This window comes from Phocoena phocoena, chromosome 7 (genome assembly GCF_963924675.1).
Source record: "Phocoena phocoena chromosome 7, mPhoPho1.1, whole genome shotgun sequence".
Taxonomy (NCBI): domain Eukaryota; kingdom Metazoa; phylum Chordata; class Mammalia; order Artiodactyla; family Phocoenidae; genus Phocoena; species Phocoena phocoena.
In genome coordinates this window covers 96,219,290-96,242,410 of record NC_089225.1, presented here as the reverse complement: position 1 = coordinate 96,242,410, position 23,121 = coordinate 96,219,290, and the positions used below count along the sequence as shown (strand labels likewise).

Below are 23,121 nucleotides of genomic sequence, written 5' to 3'. Positions count from 1 at the left end.
AAAAAAAAAAAAAAGAATATGCAGGACCCACAACCCACTGTGCATACACCCACATCTATCTATCTGTCTATACTTGAATATCTTGAGGTGGAGGATGGTACTTTCCTGTTTACTACAGTCTCTCTTCTGCCCCCTTTGTCTAAGGCAGGCTGTGCCCCCAGCATTTGCATATGTGGACACCTGATGGCCCCTGAAGGCATCTGTGTTTATAGCCCCTGCTTTTTCCTCAAGTGCCAACACCAGAAGGTAGGAGGGAGGTCAGAGAACGCAGTAGCGTGACAGGTGTTTATTGATCTCCTAGAGGAGGAGAGGGCTGGGCACAGCCCAGTTGTCACCTCCTCAGAGACTCCGCATTGTGAATTGCCCCTGCAGGGTCACTTTTATAAAGCATGAAGTAGCCCTGCACCTCGGCAGGGCTGATCTGAGTTGTAGCTTGAAGGACATGGTCTGCAAAGGTCTCGGCCAGGGAAGCTGCTTGCCCTGGATAGAACCTCTGGAACATCTGGGTCAGCTGCCAGCGTGAGCAGTGGCCCACGTACTCCTTCATGTCTACTCGCCCAGGGCGTATCAGGGCAGGGTCGAGCCTAAGAGAAGAAGGCAGCAAAAGCAGAGTCATGAGCAGCAGTGCCACCAGCACCCCCAAAAATGGTCCTGCTAGGGCTTCCCTGGTGGCGCAGTGGTTGGGAGTCCGCCTGCCGATGCGGGGGACGCGGGTTCGTGCCCCGGTCCGGGAAGATCCCACATGCTGCGGAGCGGCTGAGCCCGTGAGCCATGGCCGCTGAGCCTGCGCGTCCGGAGCCTGTACTCCGCAGCGGGAGGGGCCACAGCAGTGAGAGGCCCGCATACCGCAAAAAAAAAAAGGTCCCGCTGAACCTCCTGATCCTCCTAAGATAGTGAGGGGGTGGAATCTTGCCTCACAGTCTTGAGTACCTCACTCCTCACCTGTCAACATAGTTGGTGGTCATGAACACGATGCGTGCCTCCGTGGAAGCCACGCCATCCAAGGCGTTGAGCAGGCCGCTGAAAGTGAGACGACCTAGACCTTGGTACTTCACTGGGTCTGGAAGAAGGCAGAGATAAAGCATGAGTGATCATAGCCCTACTTAAAATTAGCATCCCCTTCTACTCCTTACTTACCATGTCCCCCTACTTATCAATGCGTCTTGTGGCCTCTCATTGCTAACCCATCAGCTCCCTGGATTTCTCCTTTCTTCCACTGTTCCTCATTTAGAAACACTCCCCCTTCCGTCAACTTCCCTCACTTACTCTCCACAGCCAGGTCTCGACTGAGAAAGGCAGCATCCACATCCTCCAGGAGCACCAGGCTCTGCTGCGGTGCCACGCTCAGCAGGTGGTTGAGCCGGTCATCAGAGAGGCTGGAGTCTGTGAGGCTCAGCAGGCAGATGCTGTGCTGCAGTTCCCCAGCCAGGGCTGTGCTATGGAGGAGGGATGACAGGTAATGGGCAACCTGGGAACTGGTCCTTGGGCCCAGCTGCTTGTTCCTCACTGTACTAGTTTTGTCTCGGAGGCCTAAACCTTTCACCATACCCCGCTAGTGTTCCACATGTCTCATGTTTATCCCGGTTCCTGTTCCCCACATTCATTCCCCTTTCCAGCCCCACCAGTCCAGTTTCTCTCCAGTTTGAGGGTTAAGGGAAGTTTGACTCTACTCACATAAAACTGCTCTTTCCACAACCAGGGGGCCCATAAAGCAGGTAGCCACGTCTGTAGGGAATGCCTAAGAATACAGCCGGGATGATTGTCAAGACCTAAAATGAATCATGTACTCTGCCCCAGATGTCCACATTCATGCCCAACTCTGCTCCTTGGAGGCCTGATGACTTTGGCATTGGAAGAAATCATTCCCGTAGACAACTTTTCTCTCCGCTTTGTCTATGGGAATTAGGCTAGAGCTTTATATTTGCCCACAAATATAAAGCGCTAGCCCACAGCTTTATATCTGGCCACAAAGACCAGCCTGTTCCCTCCTGTTCTTATACCACATCAAAAACAACCTAGCGAAGACCCCAGCTGCTTCTCACCTCTGTCAGTGTACCACTTGGGGTTATCGATGAATTCCCGGATGTCTCTGACAATTCGGTCAGCCAGACCCTGTTCTAGAACCACAGAATTCAGTGGCCGGCGGCGGCGTGGATAGCCAAAGGGGCGCCATTCAGAGCCCACGGCTGTGTACATCACTGTCTTCCCTTCCTCCTGCTGCAAGGCTAGCTCTCGAGCTGGGAGGGGGGAGATGAGACAAAGCCAATAATTTCTCTTTGCCATGCTACTAGGCAGAGCTCTGCCAAAACAGTTTCCCTCGGGCTTCCCTGGTGGCGCAGTGGTTGAGAGTCCGCCTGCTGATGCAGGGGACACGGGTTCGTGCCCTGGTCCGGGAAGATCCCATATGCCGCAGAGCGGCTGGGCCCGTGAGCCATGGCCGCTGGGCCTGTGCGTCCAGAGCCTGTGCTCTGCAACGGGAGAGGCCACAACAGTGAGAGGCCCGCGTACAGCAAAAAAAAAAAAAAAAAAAAAAAAGAATATACCAAAACAGTTTCCCTTGCCACCAGTGCTCCCATGGTCTCAGAGACTCCTGTTCCTCCTCTCCAAGCTTCTCTTCCTTTGATGTCGAAGACCCCATCCCTGCAACTACCACCCCCTGCCCCCATAAAGCCTGTCTGTGCCATCCCACACCTTCCTCCAGGATGTTGAAGAAGACCTTTCGGTCAGTGCCCAGAGCCGTGAAGGTGACAGATTCCCAGGGGGTCCCCGTCTGCAGGTCTATCATCTGCATCTCTCGGCTCCGTTGCACCCGGATCCATTTCCCTTGATACCTGAATAAGAATGGTCAAAATGAGGTGAACGAATGGGTCAAACCCACCTCCCCTCATTCTCCTTTTCTACTCTCAGAGCCCTCTCTGGTTCCCAACCTTACCAGATAAAGTGGTTTCCAGGGCTGGGGACAAATTCAAATTTAGTGGAGATGCGGCCACTCTCGTGCTGAAGGTACGAAGTCTCGACACTGAGGTGCTGAGTTCGGGTACTGTGGCGAGTGAGCCAGCTAAGCAACCAGGCATAGCTCCTGTCTCGAGCAGGGACTTCCAGTGTGATCATGTAATGGCGCCGGAATGCCACCAGACCCAGTTGGGCACCCTTCCGGGCCAGGGCCAGGGCTGTGCCCACACCCACCAGCCCAAATCCAGCCCCAAAGTAGGGATTGTCCTTCAGGGCCAGAACAAAGTCTGAGAGGGGCATCTTGAAAGGAAAACACTGAATCTTACTGGCCCCAAGGCATTTTCAAGACCTGGGGGTGGGGAGCAGTGGAGATGGGACAAAGCACAAGATTAGTTTAGAAAATGGACTCTGAAATTCCTCCTCAACCCACCCCTCCCCCCCTGCAGAATCTGGGAGCAGGAAGGACAGGTCAGCATTACTGTGTGCTTCAATATCCTCCCTCTGTGGGGTGGGGTTGGTGTTGGAATGCAAGGGATGGGACTCTGCGCCAGTTGCCCCATTTTGCCTTTCATTATCCTGTTCATACCTGTTTCTTGCCAGACGACTATGTCTGGAGATTCCTTAAACCTGAGAGAACCATATAACCGGCTTCACATCAGGATAATGGATGGACAGAATTTTCGTGGTCCCTGGAACCAGCTGAGTTAGAAAGGGGCCCACTGGCCAGAGTTAGGAGGGGATGAAGAAGCTACTGTCTTCTGTCAACCTGTCAGTAACCTCATGCCTTGCTATTATGAGTCATGTACTTCAAATATCCTCTCCTCTCCTTTACATGCTAATGTCCTGTTTAGCTTTTTATTACCTCCCACCTAAATTGTCTCTTCAAAATTAATTTTAGGGGCTTCCCTGGTGGAGCAGCGGTTGAGAGTCCGCCTGCCGATGCAGGGGACACGGGTTCGTGCCCCGGTCCGGGAAGATCCCACATGCCGCGGAGCGGCTGGGCCCGTGAACCATGGCCGCTGAGCCTGCGCGTCCGGAGCCTGTGCTCCGCGGCGAGAGAGGCCACAATAGTGGCCCGCAAAGAAAAAAAAAATTAATTTTAGTTCTTGAAGTGGCATCTTAATGGGTCTCCACGTCCTGCTTCACCAAACTGCTACACAGGGGTCCAGATCTTTCTTCATAAGGATCTGCTTGAATCCCACTACTTTCCCTACTCCAACACCTCCAATGACTGGCTCTCAACAGGTCCCTGAATTAGGTAGAAACTTCTCTGCCTCCACAATACGGGGCCCACCTACCTTTAATGGCTTAGCTCCTAATACTCTCTGTTGAACAAATATACAAACCTCCTTCTTCCTTGCTCAAGCAGTTCTCTTGGCTCGGAATGCCCATTTTAATTTATTTCCTCCATTCTCTCCAGTTGAAGCCCCGCCCATCTGCTACTTTCTCCAAAGAGATTTCCTCGAATTCCACTCCCAATAAAATGTGACAGGGCCTGATTCTAGACTGTAAGATCCCGAAGGGTAGGAGGTCAAATGTTTTCTAGCACACCTCACCCGCCCCCCTGCCACTTTGCTCTACGCCTGGCACGCAGTTTGGTGAACTGACAGCAGTGACCTCCGCTGAAGCTCAGAAGAGGATCCAGAATTCCAAAATTCGTATGCGTGGAAGGTTACAGACAAAGCCCTTCCCCCTCCCGGTCCTTGTCGGTCGCCCAGAAGCCCCCTCCCGAACGCCCTCTACACCCCAGCGCGCGCCTCCAGCAGCAGGGTTTGGAATAATCGGTCACTCCCCCGCCCCTTACCGCCATGACTCTCTGGCCCTCCCTCTCGATGGTTTCACCCCTTCGCTCTTCAGTGAAGCGCCGCTTCGCCCGGCCCCCGAGTTGTTTCATCTACTTCCCGCCACACCCTCCAAGAAGGCTATGCCACTCTGCTCCACAACTCTCGATGGTACTCTTTGGGCCTCAAGGCCAGGAGGGGGTGTGGGGGTGAGGAACGATCGACAGAACCATAGAGTACTCCGCCAGCCTCACAGAGGAAGAGAGAGCGGCCTCCAAATGCCCTGGTGCTAGAGGCGGCTGGGCCGGAGGCGGTCGCACAAAAGGAGTCACGGGAGGCGACTCTAGCCGCTGGTCGGCCATAGAGGTGAGGCTCCCGCCCGCGCAGGGCCGGGAGGTAAGCGAGCGGCAGCGGGGCGGGAATTAGTAGGGAGTGCGGGTGGAGCAGGCCGGAGGCAAAAGTTTCTTGAGCACCAGGGTGAGGGGTGGGTCTGGGCGGTGGGAGCGCTCGGGATAAGTGCTGGAGGGAGCACGGCGACGAGCGAGGCCCCGGCGCATCACATCAGCCGCCCCGGTGCCTCGGTCGCGTCACTGCCCTAGACCGCGCCCGGTTACCCGCTGCCTCTCCTTAGGACCATAAGCATGACGATGCTCCATCCTAAGCCTTGCAGGTTACAAAACGGCTTTCTCATTTGCTGGCACTTGTGATTCCCTCTCCCGCCCAACGATGTGGACGCTGTCTGTCATCGCCTCCACTTTACAGATAGAAAAGCTGAGGCCCCGAGAAGCGAGGGGACTGTATCTGTCCAAGGCCACGCGGTGAGTCAGAGCCCACAGGAAAGTGGAAACCGGGTGCCTTGGTCCCCAGGCTGGATCTCATCCTTTTCCCAGGCCTTCTCTCTGCCTTAATTTGTCCTTTCTCTTTCTCAGTATCCGTGCCCCGAGGATAAGTTCATTTCTTCTCTTGTGCCCACCTATGTCCCACCTCACTCCGCCTTCCAGCGGCTCAATCTAGACGACACCGCGTCCTCCTTGGCTCCCCCCTAAGGCAAGTATACTGCCCGAGCTGGAAGACTCCCGAGAGCAGCGATGATAAGTGGAGGCTGTGGTTTCCAGAGAATCCTCTGAGGGCGGAAATGCCCTGCCCTGCCACCTTCCGAATTTCCGTGATCTGAGGCTTTGAGTTGCCGAATTCTCAGCTGCAACCTGATTTCCTAGCCCTAGGAAATGGCCCTAGGCCATTACTCGACCTCCATGACTCAATTTCATGAAATGATTACTGTCATTCTTATTAATTCCTAGTTATTTAGCTTAGACTAATTTTAGCCGTGTATAACAAGATATGCAATTTACTTGATATTCATCTCTCAGTTGTGTTCCAGTGTTCAATGTGAGGCCATAGTCAATTTGTTAGAAATTTCTCCAGGTGTGTTAACTTGTAAGGCATCACTGATTTGATATCTTAGTAGAAGCCTAAATTTGCTTTGATGCATTTCTGTGTCTGGAGTTCTTCACTAGAATTCCCTTATTTGTCTGACTTGTATAGACTGTTGTGGTTCAGTGAAGTGATAACATCAATAAACTCCACTCAGAAAGCTCCAAGTCTAGGGAGGGAGACTGATAGGTAAATGACAGTGCAGTGTGACACAGTTTCTGACAGAGCTATGTACAATGTGCCATTAGGACCTCAGAGAGAGAAACTTAGATGAAAGGTGTCCGGAAGCCATCCTAGTGGAAGTGACATTTGTGTAGATTCTTAAAGGATAGTTAGGAGTTGGTTAGCCAGACAAGAGAGATGGCAAAGGGGAGAAGGCCCATCAGGCCGAGAGAGGGATGTGTAAGGTTATGGAAGCAGAAGAGAATGTGGTGAGTCTGGGGAATGGCAAATCAATGACAAGTCGAATCATCAGAGCTCTTTTGCGGAGAGAGGTGGAAGGTGAATCTGGAGAGGTCAGCAGGGGCCGGATCATGAAGGAAGGGCTTTGAGCTAAGGAATAGTGAGCTCATAAAATGTTAAGAGGGGAGGGGACCTCTGAGATCCCTTGGTCCCACCCAATTTTATTGCAGGTAAGAGAACTGAGACCCAGATTGCTTAGTAATTTGTCCAACATCACTTAGCTCCAAGAAACAGTCTTTAATATATTGGCTACAACTTCTTGTCTCTTTCCTACTTTGATCCCTATTAACATGTTTATGCTTTTTGTTCTAAACATTGTCATAAAAAGAAAATTTCTAGGTTAATTACATATGGCATGCTGCCATGCACGTAAATGCCTAATTGGGCAGGCACTGGGCTGTGCACCCACACCAAGTGGGAAGAAAGTGAGAGATCTAATTATATGTTGTTTGGTTTTTCTTCTGGTTGGATTATCAGCACGTAAGAGGACATAGCACACAAGTTGGTGGTGATGACAGACCCTGTGTTGGACTCACAACCAGCCAACAGCACTGGGGAGATGGATGGACTGTGCCCTGAGCTATTGCTGATCCCCCGACCTCTCTCTAACCGTGGACTCCTAGAGCCTGTCCAGAGCCCCTGTCCTTCTGGGAACCCTCCACCTTTGCCTGCTGACCCAGGCTGCCTGCTGGTAGAAACCACAGCAACTGAAGAGGACACAGAGAACATGGAGATCATTGTGGAAGCAGTAGCTGGAAACCTGTCCCCAGGTGCTCCTGGAGAGGCCCCAGGTACCAACACAGTTGCTAGCAGGCCAGTGAGACAAGCAACCCTCAGTTTTTGTCTGTGCTGTGTTTGATCGTTGTATATAAATATGATGAAGACACAAGGTAGCATCCTATTTTTATACTTAGAGATGTTGTAATTTGATTTGCAGTTGGTGAATGTTGATTGAAGTCTGGCGAGGTGGTGCACAACTTGTACCAAGCTCTTGGCAGTCTATCCCTGCGAGGGCTTCACGTCTGCTAGGCGGTAATCCAGAAGGGAAGACCTTTCTGACACCTCTGCCCAGTCCTTACTCCTATAGTCCTCAAGGATTCTTTTCTCCATGTTGACCCTCCCACCCAGGAACTGTAGCCAGGGATTAGGCAAAAGGCCCAGCCTCTCTCCACCACCCAGGGCTTGGCAGGGCTTCCTATCAGTATTTCCCTGCTCTAGTTTCTTGCGGATAACATACTTAAATCACCCAAGGCATGCCGTTAAGAGTGGGAGTTGAATAATTTATATTTACGTTAGAAGAAAGAGTCCTCCCTTTAATCTTCCTACATCTCAACTTCTTATTATTAGGTAACTTCCCTGTTTTGTAACTGTCGTCTTCCAGCTACAGTTGTACCATTTTTCCTTGGTAGTGTACAAAGAATACTGGGAAAGATTAGCTAGTTTGATTGTATAATATTTCTAAACTTTGATGTGGTGAAAGAAATAATAAATAAATTAAAAAGGAACCTGGAAAAACATTTGCAATATATAAGAAAGAGTTAATATCTTTAAAATTCAAAGAGCTCCACAATAAGAAAAAGAAACAGTATTTTTTTAGAAAGGGAGAAAAGAAATCTGTGTGCAATTTACCAAAGAAGAAATGAAAATAGTTAATAACCGTAAGTATATTTAATCTCACTAACACACAAATTCCAGTTTAACTATAAGATGCCATTATTGTTTCTCAACTTTGGCAGAAATTAAGCAATTTTTATAAAACTAGTGTTGGTGAGGCTATGGGGGAAACAGACACTATCTTATAGTTTATAGAGTATAAATTAGCATAAGTTTTTGAAAGTCAATTTATCCATGAAACAAATTTTAAAAGACATGTACTCTGACCTAGTAGTTCCACTTCTAGGGATCTGTCCTATAGAAAGAGTCACACACATGCACAAGGATGCAGGAATAAGGATGTGTAGGGCAGCTTTATTTGTAATGGTTGGAAACAACCCAGATATCTATTAGTAAGAGCAAAATTTCATTTTGATTTACCCGTGCTCTGAAGTACCATGAACTGGACCAAAAAAATTAGGTAGATCTAAATGTCCTACTCATAGATAAAAATATCCTTGATATATAGCAAGTGAAAATAATTTTTTTAAATGCAAATATCCGGGGCTTCCCTGGTAGCACAGTGGTTAAGAATCCGCCTGCCATTGCAGGGGACACAGGTTCGAGCCCTGGTCTGGGAAGATCCCATGTGCTGCGGAGCAACTAAGCCCGTGTGCCACAACTACTGAGCCTGCGCTCTAGAGTCCGGGAGCCACAACTACTGAAGCCTGTGCACCTAGAACCCATGCTCTGCAACAAGAGAAGCCACTGCAATAAGAAGCCCGCCCGCCGCAACTAGAGAAAGCCCACGCACAGCAACAAAGACTCAAAGCCAAAAATAAATAAGTAAATAAACTTAAAAAAAAAGCAAATTGCCAAAAAATGACCCCAAAAGGTCTGAAAGGATATAGACCAAACTATGTGTGTGAGGGTGGGAGGTGGTTATTCTTTATATAGTTCTGTTGTTGCACTGAATTTTTATTTAAACAAAACAATAATAAAGAAAAATAAACACCAGAATAAATGTAGGGCAAACCTGGGCTCCACCATTAACAGGCATGGTGGCCTTAACCTTGCAGCATCCCAGGTCCCTCTTCTCATAGGGCAGTTGGAGGACCAAGCGAAAGTGTTTCCTAAGCCTTTCTTTGTCAAGGTCCTGCCAGTTGCTTAAGAAATGGCAGCAAGTGGAGCAACTAGACCCATGTGCCACAATTCCTGAGCCTGCGCTGTAGAGCCCGCAAGCCACAACTACTGAGGCCCACGCGCCTGGAGCCTGTGTTCCGCAACAAGAGAAGCCACCACAATGAGAAGCCCACATACCGCAACAAAGGCTGGCCCCCGCTTGCTGCAACTAGAGAAAGCCCGAGCGCAGCAACGAAGACCCAATGCAGGCAAAAATAAATAAATAAATAGATTTTAAAAATAAAAATTATTAAAAAAAAAAAAAAGAAATGGCAGCAATTCTTGTGAATGTGATCTGGCTCATCTCAGAAAGGATGTCCTCCATTTTATGAATTACTGTGCCTTTGAAAATCTCTTCACAGAATATAAAATAACGCTTTGTCATGTATATTGCAGATATTTTCCTCAGATTGTCGTTTTCTTCTTTTGGAAGTTTCTAAGTTTTTATTTGGGCAAAACATATCACCTTTTCTTAATGCTTTCTGGATTTGGTTAATACGTGTTACATTCACTTCACAAGTATTTATGAAGTACCTACTTTGTGCCAAGTATTGTGCAAGATACTGGGAATCCAAACACACGTGCAAGATAGACCATCTTTGACCTTAGGGGGCTTTGAAAATCAGACTTAAGGTGTAGAATCAGACTTAAGTCCATCTCCATTCCATGAATGTTAAAAGATTCACCTACATTTTCTACTGGTAACTAACTCCTCTGAGTCTTGTTCCGTCTGATTCTGTGCCTTTCTCTGTCGGTCCTCTGCCTGCAGGTGTCCTGGTAAAGGTGGTGGAGGTGTACTTCTGTGAGCGCTGTGAGCAGAGCTTCGCAGAGCCCACTCTGCTGTCCCTGCACCAGTGCACTGAGACCGTTATACAGCCTGTGCAGGGCCTCGCTAGCCCCCCCTGCTCTGTAGAGCTGCCCCCCAGCAACCTCACTCTCCCTGGCCCTCTGCAGGGCCAGAGCCCACCAGACAGCCCCCTGCCATGCCCTGTGTGTAGACAGGAGTTTGCCCAGCCCCAGGCCCTGAAGAGCCACTTCAAGATTCACCGGGGCACTCCAGATGCCTTCTCCTGCCCAGAGTCTGGCTGTGTGTTCTCTGCTCAAGATCGCAAGGGTCTACAGCACCACCTGAGGCAGACCCACAGAGCGCTTCCCGTGCCCTGTTCTTTCCGGGGCTGCCCCCTGCTCTTCGGGAGCCAGCAGGGCATGGAGCTGCACCGGCAGGCCCATTACCCTTTCCACTGCAACCACTGCAGCTTCGTGGGCTCCAACATCAAACTCTTCCGGCAGCATCAGCGGAGTCACGGGGCCGGGACACAGGGAGAACTGTCTGCTGTTCAGGGTCTTCCATCGCAGGAGCTGCTGCCAGGTATGAGGCCAAGGACCCAGCAGTATCCTGCCTGGATTGCAGCTGCAATTGGTCTGTAGCAGAGGCAGTTGTTACTAATGCCATGAATGTAAGCCTGAATTGAAGAGAATCTGGAGTAGTGGCTCAGGAGGACGGGATTATCGGCTGACGTGGGAAGGCATCTAGACACCCCGGACCAGGCAGAAAATATGGGACAAAGAGGAAGTCTTTGTCCATGACAATGAATGAAGTTTGGCTTGAGCTACACTGTGGCCTTGAAGTTACTTAACCAATGTCTCTTCTGAACCATTTCAGAACTTTCTGAGGGCAAAAGCTAAACTGCCCGTCAGTGGCTGTAGCCATTGGTAGAATGCCTGTAGACTCCCTGTTAGAGCAAGTGGGATTGGGCAGGAGAAGCTGGGGTTATTTTAAAAAGAAACCCTCAAGGGAGGTGGTGCTTCAATGATTCTTATTCCTCTTGGTCTCAGAAAGAGTGTGGGGTGAGCAGAGGAGCAGGAGGAAATAGAGAAACCAGGCCAGGAGAGGCCAGGGTTCTGATGAGAGAATTTGGCTCGCTAAGACTGATTTGTGCTCTGGTACAAAGAGAAGATTCCTCTTTCCTGGGAAAAAGTCATACATCTTTGCCTTACTGAGGCAGCTGCCTCTAACTGAGGGAGAGAAGGAATGGATTTGAGAGCACAGGATGTGATCCTGAATTGCTGAGTTGGGTTTCTCAGTAGAAGTTTAGAGGTCAGGGATGTTTGCCCACACTGAGCCACCAGCCATTAACCCTGGGGACCTGAGCCAGGGAAGTACAGTCTAGTCTGCCCATTCTCTACCTCTCTGCCCCCTCCCCCCACTGCAGTGACCTCAAAGATCTTGCCTTCAAGGGGTCGAGGTTGGTGTTATCTGAGGTTTGATTTACTTCAGACTGGAGCATCACTGACAGCTTAGCTCCTGGTCTTCCTATCCCTGTCTTGTGTGGGAGTAAATTAATATACTTACAACCCCGGATTCCCTTATGCTAAATGGTGGGAGGTGAGAAGTACAGGCACTCAGCCCTGCATTGGCTCCTCTAGTCATCAAGCTCTTTGCATCTTCAGCTCTCAGAGTGTCCCCAGGAGAGGGAGAGCCTTCAGAGGAAGTAGGAGCACCCTTGCCTGGGCAGGAGTCAGCTGAAGAGGAGGACGTAGAGGAAGAAGAGGACAGTGGCAGCCAGAACTCACAGAAAGCCCTGGAGAAAGGCCAGGGGGCTCAGCAGTTGGAGGGTAATGATGTGATGGGGCTTGAACCTCTTGGTGGTGGGGAGGAACGGACTGTGGGGGGCGTGGTATTGAGGCTCTGGGGTTTGGTTTTCTGAGTTTTGGTTCAGATCCTTCCGTTCCTAACATTCCACTTTGACATGTCTAGTGGGAAAGTGATAAATGGGCACAGACCCTGGTGACACAGGGTAAGAGTAAATAGTTTGCTCTCGGGGCTGGTTTTCCCCAGGCAGAAAGCTCTTTTGTGAGGAGGGGGAGGGTGATATTCATAGTATGAAGATGCCAGGGGTTTTTGACTGGCGGCCTGTCTTGTCTGACATGGAGCCCCCTAAGGTTGTTTTTCTGAATCCTTGCTTCCCAGTTTACCATCTGAGGAGAACAGCATTTGAAACCCATCCCACAGGGAGCATATTTACCCGTCAGGTGACTAGGAAGGATCTGATTATATGTATTATCAACTCTCTATTCCCCCAGGGTTCAGAAGTAGGAGTACTTTACCTTCTCTTCCCTCTGCTCACTCCCTTTGGGGTTCTTTTCCTTCCAGCCAACCCTCCAACCCCGCCTCCCCTCCGGGTCAAGGACAGGAAGAACAAGAATGCTCCATCAAGATTCTTCTTTTGAGCCTTTCTAAATAAAAGCTCAAGAATAGTGGGTGGCGGGGTGAAGCACTTCTTAAAGGTCACAGCAAGGTCAGAGAAGTCCTTGTGATTTTGTTTCTCTAAATACTTGAAGGACTTCTCTCTTCTTTGAGGCTACAAAGTTTGAGATGCTATTGTTTGGTTTCTTAGAAAGAAAGGAACAAGGCCATGCATGCATGCATAATTTGTCTGGGCAAATTGTGGTTCCCCCATTAACTGGCCAGCCCCTGACCTATCGAAGAATCTCACTCTTAACCCTCTCTGCCTTTCCCTCTCCCAGGAGCTGTGGCTTCTGGCACCGAGTCCCTCTTCAAGACCCACATGTGTCCAGAATGCAAGCGCTGCTTCAAGAAGCGGACCCATCTGGTGGAGCACCTACACCTCCACTTCCCAGACCCCAGTCTCCAGTGCCCCAACTGCCAAAAGTTCTTCACCAGTAAGAGCAAGCTCAAGACCCACCTGCTGCGGGAGCTGGGCCAAAAGGCCCACCGCTGCCCACTGTGCCACTATAGTGCAGTGGAGAGGAATGCCCTCAACCGCCACATGGCCAGCATGCATGAGGACATTTCCAACTTCTACTCAGATACCTATGCCTGTCCTGTCTGCCGGGAGGAGTTCCGCCTCAGCCAGGCCCTTAAGGAGCACCTCAAGAGCCACACCGCAGCAGCTGCGGCCGAGCCGCTGCCCCTTCGCTGCTTTCAGGAGGGCTGTAGCCACACGGCACCCGACCGCAAGGCCTTCGTAAAGCATCTGAAGGAGACCCACGGCGTGCGGGCCGTGGAGTGCCGCCATCACTCGTGTCCCATGCTCTTCGCCACAGCAGAAGCCATGGAGGCCCACCACAAAAGCCACTATGCCTTCCACTGCCCCCACTGTGACTTCGCCTGCTCCAACAAGCACCTGTTCCGTAAACATAAGAAGCAGGGCCACCCTGGCAGTGAAGAGCTGCACTGCACCTTCTGCCCCTTTGCCACCTTCAACCCGGTGGCCTACCAGGACCATGTGGGCAAGATGCATGCTCACGAGAAGATCCATCAGTGCCCTGAGTGCAGCTTTGCTACCGCCCACAAGAGGGTGCTGATCCGCCACATGCTGCTGCATACCGGTGAGGTGGCTTCCACCCTTCCAACCGTGTAATAGTGGTGCTGATGGCAAACGGGAGCGTTCACTGTGTGCCAGACACCCGGAGGGCTTTGCGTACCTTGCGTAGGACTCATCTGACCTAGTGTTCCTACAGATAAATCTAGTATTTGCAGTTTACAAATAAGCCTTGAGTGTCACTCAGCTAGTAAAGTGGTCGGGCTAGGATTTGCGGCATGTGGGATCTTTTTAGTTGAGGCATATGAGATCTTTTAGTTGCTGGATGCGGGATCTAGTTCCCTGACCAGGGATGGAATCCAGGCCCCCTGCAGGGAGTGCAGAGTCTTAACTGGACCACCAGGGGAGTCCCGTGCCTCACCTTTAAAGCCCTGTCAGGTTCTGCCCACCCCTAATCAGGCATGGGTGGGTCAACACCCAGCCTGTTAAAGCAAAGAAACCCAGACCAGGACAGATACCTTCCTTTGCAGTTCAAGTTTTGTGATGTGCTGTGAGAGATAGCCGGTGAGGGAACTGAGCCATCCATATATATTATAGCCTTGAAAGCCGTGACACTGAAACATGATCACGTCTGGTGACCTGAAAGTTGCAGGGTTTTCAACTCAGGCTCTTAATTGGTTACCAGCATTACTGATGCTTTGAGTAAAAACCAAACCAGGCTTCCTGCTATAGCATCTTCCCATTTGTGATCTCTATGTAAGCATTGGTGGATTGACAAGACATTAAAAAATCTCATCAAAGATTCTTTAGTTTGGGAGGACAGTTTTTAGGCAGCTTGTGGCAAAGCCATTGTTGTTTCCATTAAACAGTTCATTTCTATACAGGCTTTAGTCACAAAATCTCATTTTTCTGAGGCTTCCTAAAACCTCACATCTATACAGGCATACTTTTTTTTATTACACTTTATTGTTCTTAGCAGATACTGTGTTTTATTCTAAGTCGAAGGTTTGTGGCAACCCTGCATTGTCAGGTGATAGTTAACATTTTTTAGCAATAAAGTATTTTTTTAATTAAGGTATGTACACTGTTTTGTTAGAATGTTATTGCACACTTAATAGACTACCGTGCAACGTGTGAATATAACTTTTACGTGTACTAGGAAACCAAAAAATTTGTGGGACTCGCTTTCTTGCGATAGTTGCTTTATTGTGGTGGTCTGGAACTGAACCCACCATCTCTCTGAGGTATGCTTGTGTAGTGCTTTATAGTTTTTTCATATATATTATCTCATTTAATCCATAATAACGATCTTGTAAGAAAGGCAGGTAAAGATGAGAAACGCTGAACATTTAAATGGCCTGTTTCAGGATCACACAGCTGGTATCAGAAGCAGAGCCAGAACACCACGTTGCTTGCCTTTCACCATAAGGAGAGGGGCTGAGTGGGTGGGCAGGGATAACAGGGAATGGTCCTGAAAGAACATGGCCCCAGCCTCACCTCTTAGCGCTAGGTCTCGACCAACGTACAGGGACAGCTTGTCATTGAGCCCTTTAATCTTCAGATCAGCCATGTGAGGTCAGTATTTTTGTTGCCCCCTTTTTGGAGACCAGGAAACTGAGACTTAGAGGGGTTAAGTGACCTGCCCGAGGACACACAGTGGTAAACTGGGATTTGAACCACTGCCTAATAGCTCTATGGTTTCTCTGTGCCTCAGCTTCTTCCTCAGTAAAATGGGGTAATAAAGGGCAGTTGTGAGGATTCAGTAAGAGAAGGCATTTTTATAAAGTGCTCAGAAAGGTGCCTGGCACGTAGTGAGCACAGTATAAATGTCGGCTATTAATATATTTAGTACTGTGTTGGACTCCGGAGTCAGAGTTGTTAACCACTGTGTTGTATTGCCTAATTTTTTCTCCTCCTCTTCCACAAAACTGGAACGAATTGGGCTAAGTGGAGCAGTTGGCCACTAGTGCCAATGAGCTGTATTACAAATCCAGAGTGGACTTTGAAGCTACTTTTGAAAAGCTAGGTCTTCACTTTCCCCCTACCTTCCTTGGTGTCAGGGTGGAAGAGTGGTCGTCCCAGAGGGCTGTGAGGCAGCATTGACTTTTGCGAATAGCACCTCAGCTTCCACTCCTGCTGGGCATCAGGGCGAGCCTGCTGGGGAGGACGGTCTGTCGCTCCCTCGGTCCGTGTCTGACTTGTGTTCCCTCCCCGCTCACCCCCATCCCCACAGGCGAGAAGCCACACAAGTGTGAGCTGTGTGACTTCACGTGTCGAGACGTGAGCTACCTGTCCAAGCACATGCTGACCCACTCTAACACCAAGGATTACATGTGCACCGAATGCGGCTACGTCACCAAGTGGAAGCACTACCTCAGCGTGCACATGCGGAAACACGCGGGCGACCTCAGGTATGAGCACATGCGTGCCTCCCTCCCTAACCCAATGACCTGGAGCTAAGCTAGCCGCCTCTCAAAGTCAGCTTCTGGCCCCATCTCTCTTCTGGCCCCAGAGAGACTCCTCCGCACGGCCCTCTGCTCCTGTCATCTCGGCTCCGCTGCCTCTAGCTGACCTCTGCCTGTGGCCTAGTGTGCACTGTGTGAGCTCTCTGGGCTCAGGGAAGGGGGTGTAGACCCAGAGTAGAGGCCCAGAGACTAAGGTGTCATTTGAGTTCTGAGTCCAGTCCTGGTGAATTAGATGGGCTACGCCTGTGGCTCCAATCCTGGCCACGTCCAAATCCAGGCAAGTTCCCCTCTGACCTGTGGGCACAGCTGGCTAGGGGGTTTCTCCGTGGCTTTCACGTCTCCGTGGGGGAGTGGGATCTAGGCACAGAAACCTGCCCCGTGGGGCTGTAGCCATGTCAGCTCCTCAGAAGTCCACAGAGGTTGACTGATTCATGATACCCTCCCTTTAGGAAGCAATGTAGAGTAGGAGGTAGAACACAAGCCCTGAAGCTAGACCATCTGCCCTTCGCTTCCTTTGTAACTCGAGGCAGGTTACTAACCTCTGTACCTTAGTCTCCTCACTAAGACGATTAAATTCGATGATGCACGCACAACGCTGAGTGCAGAGCTTGGCCCACAGTAGGTATTTATACAGTTTCTGGTAGTTGCTGTGATTAATTTATGATGGTGATTTTTCCCTCCTCACCAGATACCAGTGCAACCAGTGCTCCTATCGCTGCCACCGGGCTGATCAGCTGAGCAGCCACAAGCTGCGGCACCAGGGCAAGTCCCTGATGTGCGAGGTGTGCGCCTTCGCTTGCAAGCGGAAGTACGAGCTGCAGAAGCACATGGCTTCCCAGCACCACCCCGGCACGGCCGCCCCACTCTACCCCTGCCGCTATTGCAGCTACCAGAGCCGCCACAAGCAGGCCCTGCTGAGCCATGAGAACTGCAAGCACACCCGCCTCCGAGAGTTCCACTGTGCCCTCTGCGACTATCGCACCTTCAGCAACACTGCCCTCTTCTTCCACAAGCGCAAAGCCCACGGCTACGTGCCCGGGGACCAGGTCTGGCAGCTTCGCCATGCCATCCAGGAGCCAGAGGGAGCCGGGCAGTGCCCAACACCCCCACCAGACTCAGAGCCCTCAAGTCAGCTGTCTGCCCAGCCTGAGGGGCCGGACCATGACCCAGGGACGGTGGTGGACCCCGGCTTGGATCAGGCCCCGCCAGAGACCAGTGAGGAGGACAGTGCTGGGAAACAGGACGGCGGTGAGGTTCCCCAGGGGCATGACCTAGTTGGCAGCCCCAGTCCGGCGGAGGTAGATGAGGGAGGCTGCACGCTACACCTAGAGGCGCTGGGAGTGGAGCTGGAGCCTGTGGGCAACCCGCCCCTTGAGGAGATCACCGAAACAGCTCCTGTGGAGTTCAGGGCCCTGGATCCCTCAGGGCCTCTGAGACTGGAAGGGCCAGATGGAACTTTGACAGAGCTGTCTACCTTTGAAGGTGCTGAAGAGTCCATTCTGGAAAAGCCAGTCTCTGAGCCCCCTATAAATCCCCCTTCCTCAGAGGAGCCCCCTAACAGCTGGGTGGGAACCTTCAAGGCAAATCCACCCACTGAGACAGCACCCCTGCCCCAGTTCCCTGAATCAGAGTCATTACTCAAGGCCCTAAGGAGGCAGGACAAAGAACAGGCAGAGGCGCTGGTGCTGGAGGGGCGGGTTCAGATGGTAGTGATACAGGGAGAGGGGCGGGCTTTCCGCTGCCCACACTGCCCTTTCATCACCCGCCGGGAGAAGGCCCTGAATCTGCACTCCAGGACTGGGTGCCAGGGCCACCGAGAGCCCCTCCTCTGCCCTGAGTGTGGAGCCAGCTTCAAGCAACAGCGTGGCCTTAGCACCCATCTGCTGAAGAAGTGCCCTGTTCTCCTCAGAAAGAACAAGGGCTTGCCCAGACCAGATTCACCCATCCCTCTGCATCCTCAGCCCCCGGGCACGCCGGCCTCAGAGGATGCAGCAGGTGGGAAGCCCCCACCTGCACCATTAGAAGTAGAGATCACACTCCCAAAAGATGCTCCTTCCAAGCTTCCTGGGGAGCCAGAAAACATAGAGGAGCCTGTTGCCACACTCTCTGGCTCCACAGTCCCTCCTGCAGAAGACTCCTCGCCCACAGAGGCCCCTGAGAAGTTCCACTTTGAGCAGGGCAAGTTTCACTGCAACTCATGCATGTTCCTTTGCTCTCGGCTTTCCTCCATTACCTCTCACGTGGCTGAAGGCTGCCGGGGCGGACGTGGCGGACGTGGCGGGGGAGGAAAGCGAGGCGCCTCCCAGACCCAGCCTATTGTGTCCCTGCTGAGCAGCAGGGACTCTGCTCCCCTGAGCAGTGGGAGTGCAGAGCGCAGCCCTGGTGATGGGGATGCAGCTCTGGTTCCAAAGCAGAAGGGGGCTCGCTTCTCCTGCCCCACGTGTCCCTTTAGCTGCCAGCAGGAACGGGCCCTGAGGACTCACCAGGCCCGGGGCTGCCCCCTTGAGCAGTCTGGAGAGCTGCGCTGTGGCCTCTGCCCATTCACCGCTCCTGCTGCTGCTGCCCTGAGGCTCCACCAGAAGCGGAGGCACCCCGCCGCAGCCCATGGCCCCCGGCCCCCTCTTCAGTGTGGGGACTGCAGCTTCACCTGTAAACAGAGCCGGTGCCTACAGCAGCACCGGCGGCTGAAGCATGAGGGGGTGAAGCCACATCAGTGTCCTTTCTGTGACTTTTCCACCACCAGACGGTACCGGTTAGAGGCTCACCAGTCCCGACACACAGGTGTTGGCCGCATCCCCTGCAGCTCCTGTCCCCAGACATTTGGTACCAACTCAAAACTGCGCTTGCACCGGTTGAGGGTACACGACAAAACACCCACCCACTTCTGTCCACTCTGTGACTATAGTGGCTACCTTCGCCATGACATCACTCGCCACGTTAACAGTTGCCACCAGGGCACCCCAGCCTTTGCCTGCCCCCAGTGTGAGGCCCAGTTCAGCTCTGAGACAGCACTCAAGCAGCATGCTCTGCGCCGGCATCCCGAGCCTACGCCCCCTGTCCCTGGCTCGCCCGCAGAGGCCACTGAGGGCCCACTGCACTGCTCCCGCTGTGGGCTGCTGTGCCCCAGCCCTGCCAGCCTGCGAGGGCACACCCGGAAACAGCACCCACGGCTCGAATGTGGGGCCTGTCAGGAGGCCTTCCCCAGCCGGCCGGCATTGGACGAGCACCGAAGGCAGCAGCATTTCAGCCACCGCTGCCAGCTCTGTGACTTTGCTGCCCGGGAACGGGTGGGCCTGGTGAAGCACTACTTGGAACAGCACGAGGAGACTTCAGCAGCGGCGTCCTCAGCTGGGGATGCTGGCCAGCCCCCTCTGCGCTGCCCTTTTTGTGACTTTGCGTGCCGCCATCAGCTGGTGTTAGATCACCACGTGAAAGGGCACGGGGGCACCCGGCTCTACAAGTGCACTGACTGTGCTTACAGCACCAAGAACCGGCAAAAGATCACCTGGCACAGCCGCGTCCACACTGGGGAAAAGCCCTACCGCTGTCACCTCTGTCCCTATGCCTGTGCTGACCCCTCTCGCCTCAAGGTAAGGTCAGGGGCTAGGGGGTCTGGGAATGGAAGGAATGCAGGCTGCAGAGTTAAACTACCTGGGTTCTTTAATCCTGACTCTTCTGAAAATTAGCTCTGTGACTTTGGTCAAGTCCCTTAACTTCTCCAAACCTCAGATCCTCATCTGTGAAGAGGGGATAATACTTCATAGGGTTGCTACAGAGATAAAATTCCACAATACATGCTTGTCATGTGATAAAGGCGTATAATAGGTTGTAGATAACCTAGATGATAACAGCTGACATTTACTGAGTACTTACACTGTATGTCAGACACTAATTTTAATCCTTTCAAAAATATGACATATACTTTTACTGTTTCCCATTTTCCAGATTAATAAACTGAGAATTAGGGGTAAGGTTGCCCAAAGACACAGCTGATAAGTGGCAGAGGTGAGATAGGGCAGACCTGGGGTCGGCCGAATGGGTTAGGGTTGCGTCAGAGTGACTGGCCTTGGAGACCTGACTGGCAGTGGGGGAGAATGGGTAGGATCGGTGCAGGGAACAGGATTATCTGCCAACAGTTTCTCTGCCTGCTTGCTCTATTTCCACATCCAGTGAGTACCAAAGGGTACACATTTTCTGGGTGTACTCTTTGCTCTTCCCTCCTCCAGTACCATATGCGGATTCACAAGGAGGAGCGGAAGTATCTGTGCCCTGACTGTGGCTACAAGTGCAAGTGGGTCAACCAGCTCAAGTACCACATGACCAAGCACACAGGTGAGTCTGCATGGTTTTGACAGGCCTGAGGGGTTCCCCTGTGCCCTAGCACACCCAGCCTCCCTGAGGTGGTGTATGTCCTTACTCAGATTCAGGGTGCACAGCTGTATTCACATCAAGGGTAGTAGGTAGACTGAAAAGCCAGAATAGCTTCCCAACCCACTGAAAGCCTATCAGAATCAGGACAGAGGTGAACCTGAGAGTCTGGACATGTGTACTTTGCGAAAGCTTCGCGGGGTTTTATGGCACAAGGTCACCCACCTCCGGTTGAGGACCTCCAACTCAAACATGAGTGACTGAGCAGGTCTGCCTGGTCCCTACAGAGACAGGATGGAACTATCATGAGTGAGGAGGAGAAAGTAGAGGGTTCAGCTGTTATTTGTTTGTTTGTTTGTTTATTTATTTATTTATTTTGGCTGATTTGGGTCTTTATTGCTGCACGTGGGCTTTCTCTAGTTGCAGCGAGCAGCGGCTACTCTTCGTTGCGGTGCAAGGGCTTCTCATTGTGGTGGCTTCTCGTCTTGCGGAGCACGGGCTCTAGGCGTGGGCTCAGAAGTTGTGGCTTATGGGTTCCAGAGCGCAGGCTCAGTAGTTGTGGCGCATGGGCTTAGTTGCTCCACGGCATGTGGGATCTTCCCAGACCAGGGCTTGAACCTGTGTCCCCTGCATTGGCAGGGGGATTTTTTTTTTTTTTTTTTTTTTTTTTTTTTATGCGTTACGCGGGCCTCTCACTGTCGCGGCCTCTCCCGTCGCGGAGGACAGGCTCCGGACGCGCAGGCCCAGCGGCCATGGCTCACGGGCCCAGCCGCTCCGCGGCACGTGGGATCCTCCCAGACCGGGGCACGAACCCACGTCCCCTGCATCGGCAGGCGGACTCTCAACCACTGCGCCACCAGGGAAGCCCGGCAGGGGGATTTTTAACCACTGTGCCACCAGGGAAGTCCCTCACCTATTTTTTTTTTGTTTTGTTTTTTTTAAAGAATCAGAGGCCCCATACAGTATTATCAAGATGACTGTGGGCTTTTTTTTTTTTTTTTTAAGAAGTTGTTGGGGGTAGGAGTTTATTAATTAATGTATTTATTTTTGCTGTGTTGGGTCTTCGTTTCTGTGCAAGGGCTTTCTCTAGTTGTGGCAAGCGGGGGCCACTCTTCATTGCGGTGTGCGGGCCTCTTACTGTCGTGGCCTCTCTTGTTGTGGAGCACAGGTTCCAGATGTGCAGGCTCAGTAGTTGTGACTCACGGGCCTAGTTGCTCCGCGGCATGTGGGATCCTTCCAGACCAGGGCTCGAACCCGTGTCCCCTGCATTAGCAGGCAGATTCTCAACCACTGCGCCACCAGGGATTCCCCCCTCACCTGTTTTAACTTGTCTTTTTTTTTTTTCTCCTGGGTACAGTCCATGAACCACAGGTTCTCAGAGAAGGGTTAATGATGGTGTGCCTGTGATTGTTGTATATGGCCCCCCCCAAGTAAAGGAATTAACCAGATGCATTTCAAGGCCCTCTGCCTCTACCCCTTCTTTTGCCTCTCCCGCTTCCCCCTTAAGCATTTTCTTTTACTTCTTGTGTTGAACAAGGGATCCATTTCAATGGATTCCCAGTTCCATGAGTACTCCATGACCAAAAAGGGGTGGGAGTTCCCCATGTAGAAACCCTGTCATATTTGAGTATTTATTGCTGTCAGTTGGCTACTTAGGGGTCCAGTTAGTTACCGGCATCCATCGAGCACCCACTGTATACAAGGGGCTATGTTGGGAATAGGACACACCAATGTCAGACAGGATTGGAACATTCCAAAGACATGGTCCTTAGGTTGCTGCTTGTGTTCCTTATGTCCCAGGATCACAGTGACTCCTCTGGTCCACTGATCCTTGTTCCACCTCCTTCAGTGGTGATGTGTTCCCTGTCCTTGCCCTGTCCTACAGGACTGAAGCCATACCAGTGTCCCGAGTGTGAGTACTGCACGAACAGGGCCGACGCACTGCGCGTGCACCAGGAGACGCGGCACCGGGAAGCACGAGCCTTCATGTGTGAGCAGTGCGGCAAGGCCTTCAAGACACGCTTCCTGCTGCGCACCCACCTCCGCAAGCACAGCGAGGCCAAGCCCTACGTGTGCAACGTGTGCCACCGTGCTTTCCGCTGGGCCGCCGGCCTGCGCCATCACGCCCTCACCCACACCGACCGCCACCCTTTCTTCTGCCGCCTCTGCAGCTACAAGGCCAAGCAGAAATTTCAGGTGGTCAAGCACGTGCGCAGGCACCACCCTGACCAGGCTGACCCAAACCAAGGCGTGGGCAAGGACCCCACCACGCCCACGGTGCACCTACATGACGTGCAGTTGGAGGATCCCGGCCCCCCTGCTCCTGCTGCTCCCCCCACTGGACCTGAGGGCTGAGGGCCTCCCCCACCTCCCAACAAGAAGAGGGTGTGGGCCCAGGTGTGCAGACTGGACCCAGAGCTAGCCTGAGGAGCTCAGGGCCAGAGGAAAGGCTTGGCTTCAGGGTGTCAGAGAGGCTGGAACCCTCCTGGGACTCTGGCTGTAGTACTTGGAAGTTGATATAAAAGAGAGACCTGGACCACAGATTGACTTCTGTTGAGGCACATTGTGTTTTTAACCTGTGAGTTCCTAATCTCTTCA

The 23,121-nt window shown here is 51.9% G+C and overlaps 2 protein-coding genes across 5 annotated transcripts; one reads left to right on the top strand and one right to left on the bottom strand.

Moving 5' to 3' along the window:
- Nucleotides 1-273: 273 nt before the first annotated feature.
- Nucleotides 274-5,015, bottom strand: BCS1L (BCS1 homolog, ubiquinol-cytochrome c reductase complex chaperone). 3 transcript variants are annotated; one of them, XM_065880472.1, is made up of 9 exons: nt 4,757-4,806; nt 3,539-3,579; nt 2,933-3,301; nt 2,692-2,831; nt 2,043-2,237; nt 1,675-1,738; nt 1,267-1,436; nt 943-1,060; nt 274-584 (listed from the first exon to the last, which is right to left on the bottom strand). In XM_065880472.1, exons 3-9 carry the CDS (start codon nt 3,250-3,252, stop codon nt 332-334), a joined length of 1,260 nt encoding a protein of 419 aa, XP_065736544.1. In that variant the 5' UTR covers nt 3,253-3,301; nt 3,539-3,579; nt 4,757-4,806; the 3' UTR covers nt 274-331. The 3 variants fall into 3 exon arrangements, with proteins under 3 accessions (XP_065736544.1, XP_065736545.1, XP_065736546.1); XM_065880473.1 differs by lacking the exon at nt 3,539-3,579 and having other exon boundaries at nt 4,757-5,015; XM_065880474.1 differs by lacking the exon at nt 3,539-3,579 and having other exon boundaries at nt 4,710-4,780.
- Nucleotides 5,016-7,140: 2,125 nt separating this feature from the next.
- On the top strand, nt 7,141-22,878 carry ZNF142 (zinc finger protein 142). 2 transcript variants are annotated; one of them, XM_065881072.1, is made up of 8 exons: nt 7,141-7,420; nt 10,174-10,773; nt 11,856-12,020; nt 12,933-13,757; nt 15,924-16,101; nt 16,844-19,745; nt 20,382-20,487; nt 22,409-22,878. In XM_065881072.1, exons 1-8 carry the CDS (start codon nt 7,141-7,143, stop codon nt 22,876-22,878), a joined length of 5,526 nt encoding a protein of 1,841 aa, XP_065737144.1. The 2 variants fall into 2 exon arrangements, with proteins under 2 accessions (XP_065737144.1, XP_065737145.1); XM_065881073.1 differs by lacking the exon at nt 10,174-10,773.
- Nucleotides 22,879-23,121: the final 243 nt, after the last annotated feature.

What these genes read in the sequence shown, in the direction of transcription:
- ZNF142 (XM_065881072.1), top strand. Translation starts at nt 7,141, where the DNA reads ATGACAGACCCTGTGTTGGACTCACAACCAGCCAACAGCACTGGGGAG. An exon ending in TGCTCCTGGAGAGGCCCCAG is followed by an intron (nt 7,421 to 10,173) that starts GTACCAACACAG and finishes CTCTGCCTGCAG; the next exon opens with GTGTCCTGGTAAAGGTGGTG. An exon ending in CCACATGCTGCTGCATACCG is followed by an intron (nt 13,758 to 15,923) that starts GTGAGGTGGCTT and finishes CCATCCCCACAG; the next exon opens with GCGAGAAGCCACACAAGTGT.
- BCS1L (XM_065880473.1), bottom strand. Translation starts at nt 3,252, where the DNA reads ATGCCCCTCTCAGACTTTGTTCTGGCCCTGAAGGACAATCCCTACTTT. An exon ending in CCTGGAAACCACTTTATCTG is followed by an intron (nt 2,832 to 2,932) that starts GTAAGGTTGGGA and finishes ATTCTTATTCAG; the next exon opens with GTATCAAGGGAAATGGATCC. An exon ending in TCGAGACCTGGCTGTGGAGA is followed by an intron (nt 1,061 to 1,266) that starts GTAAGTGAGGGA and finishes GCCTTCTTCCAG; the next exon opens with ACCCAGTGAAGTACCAAGGT.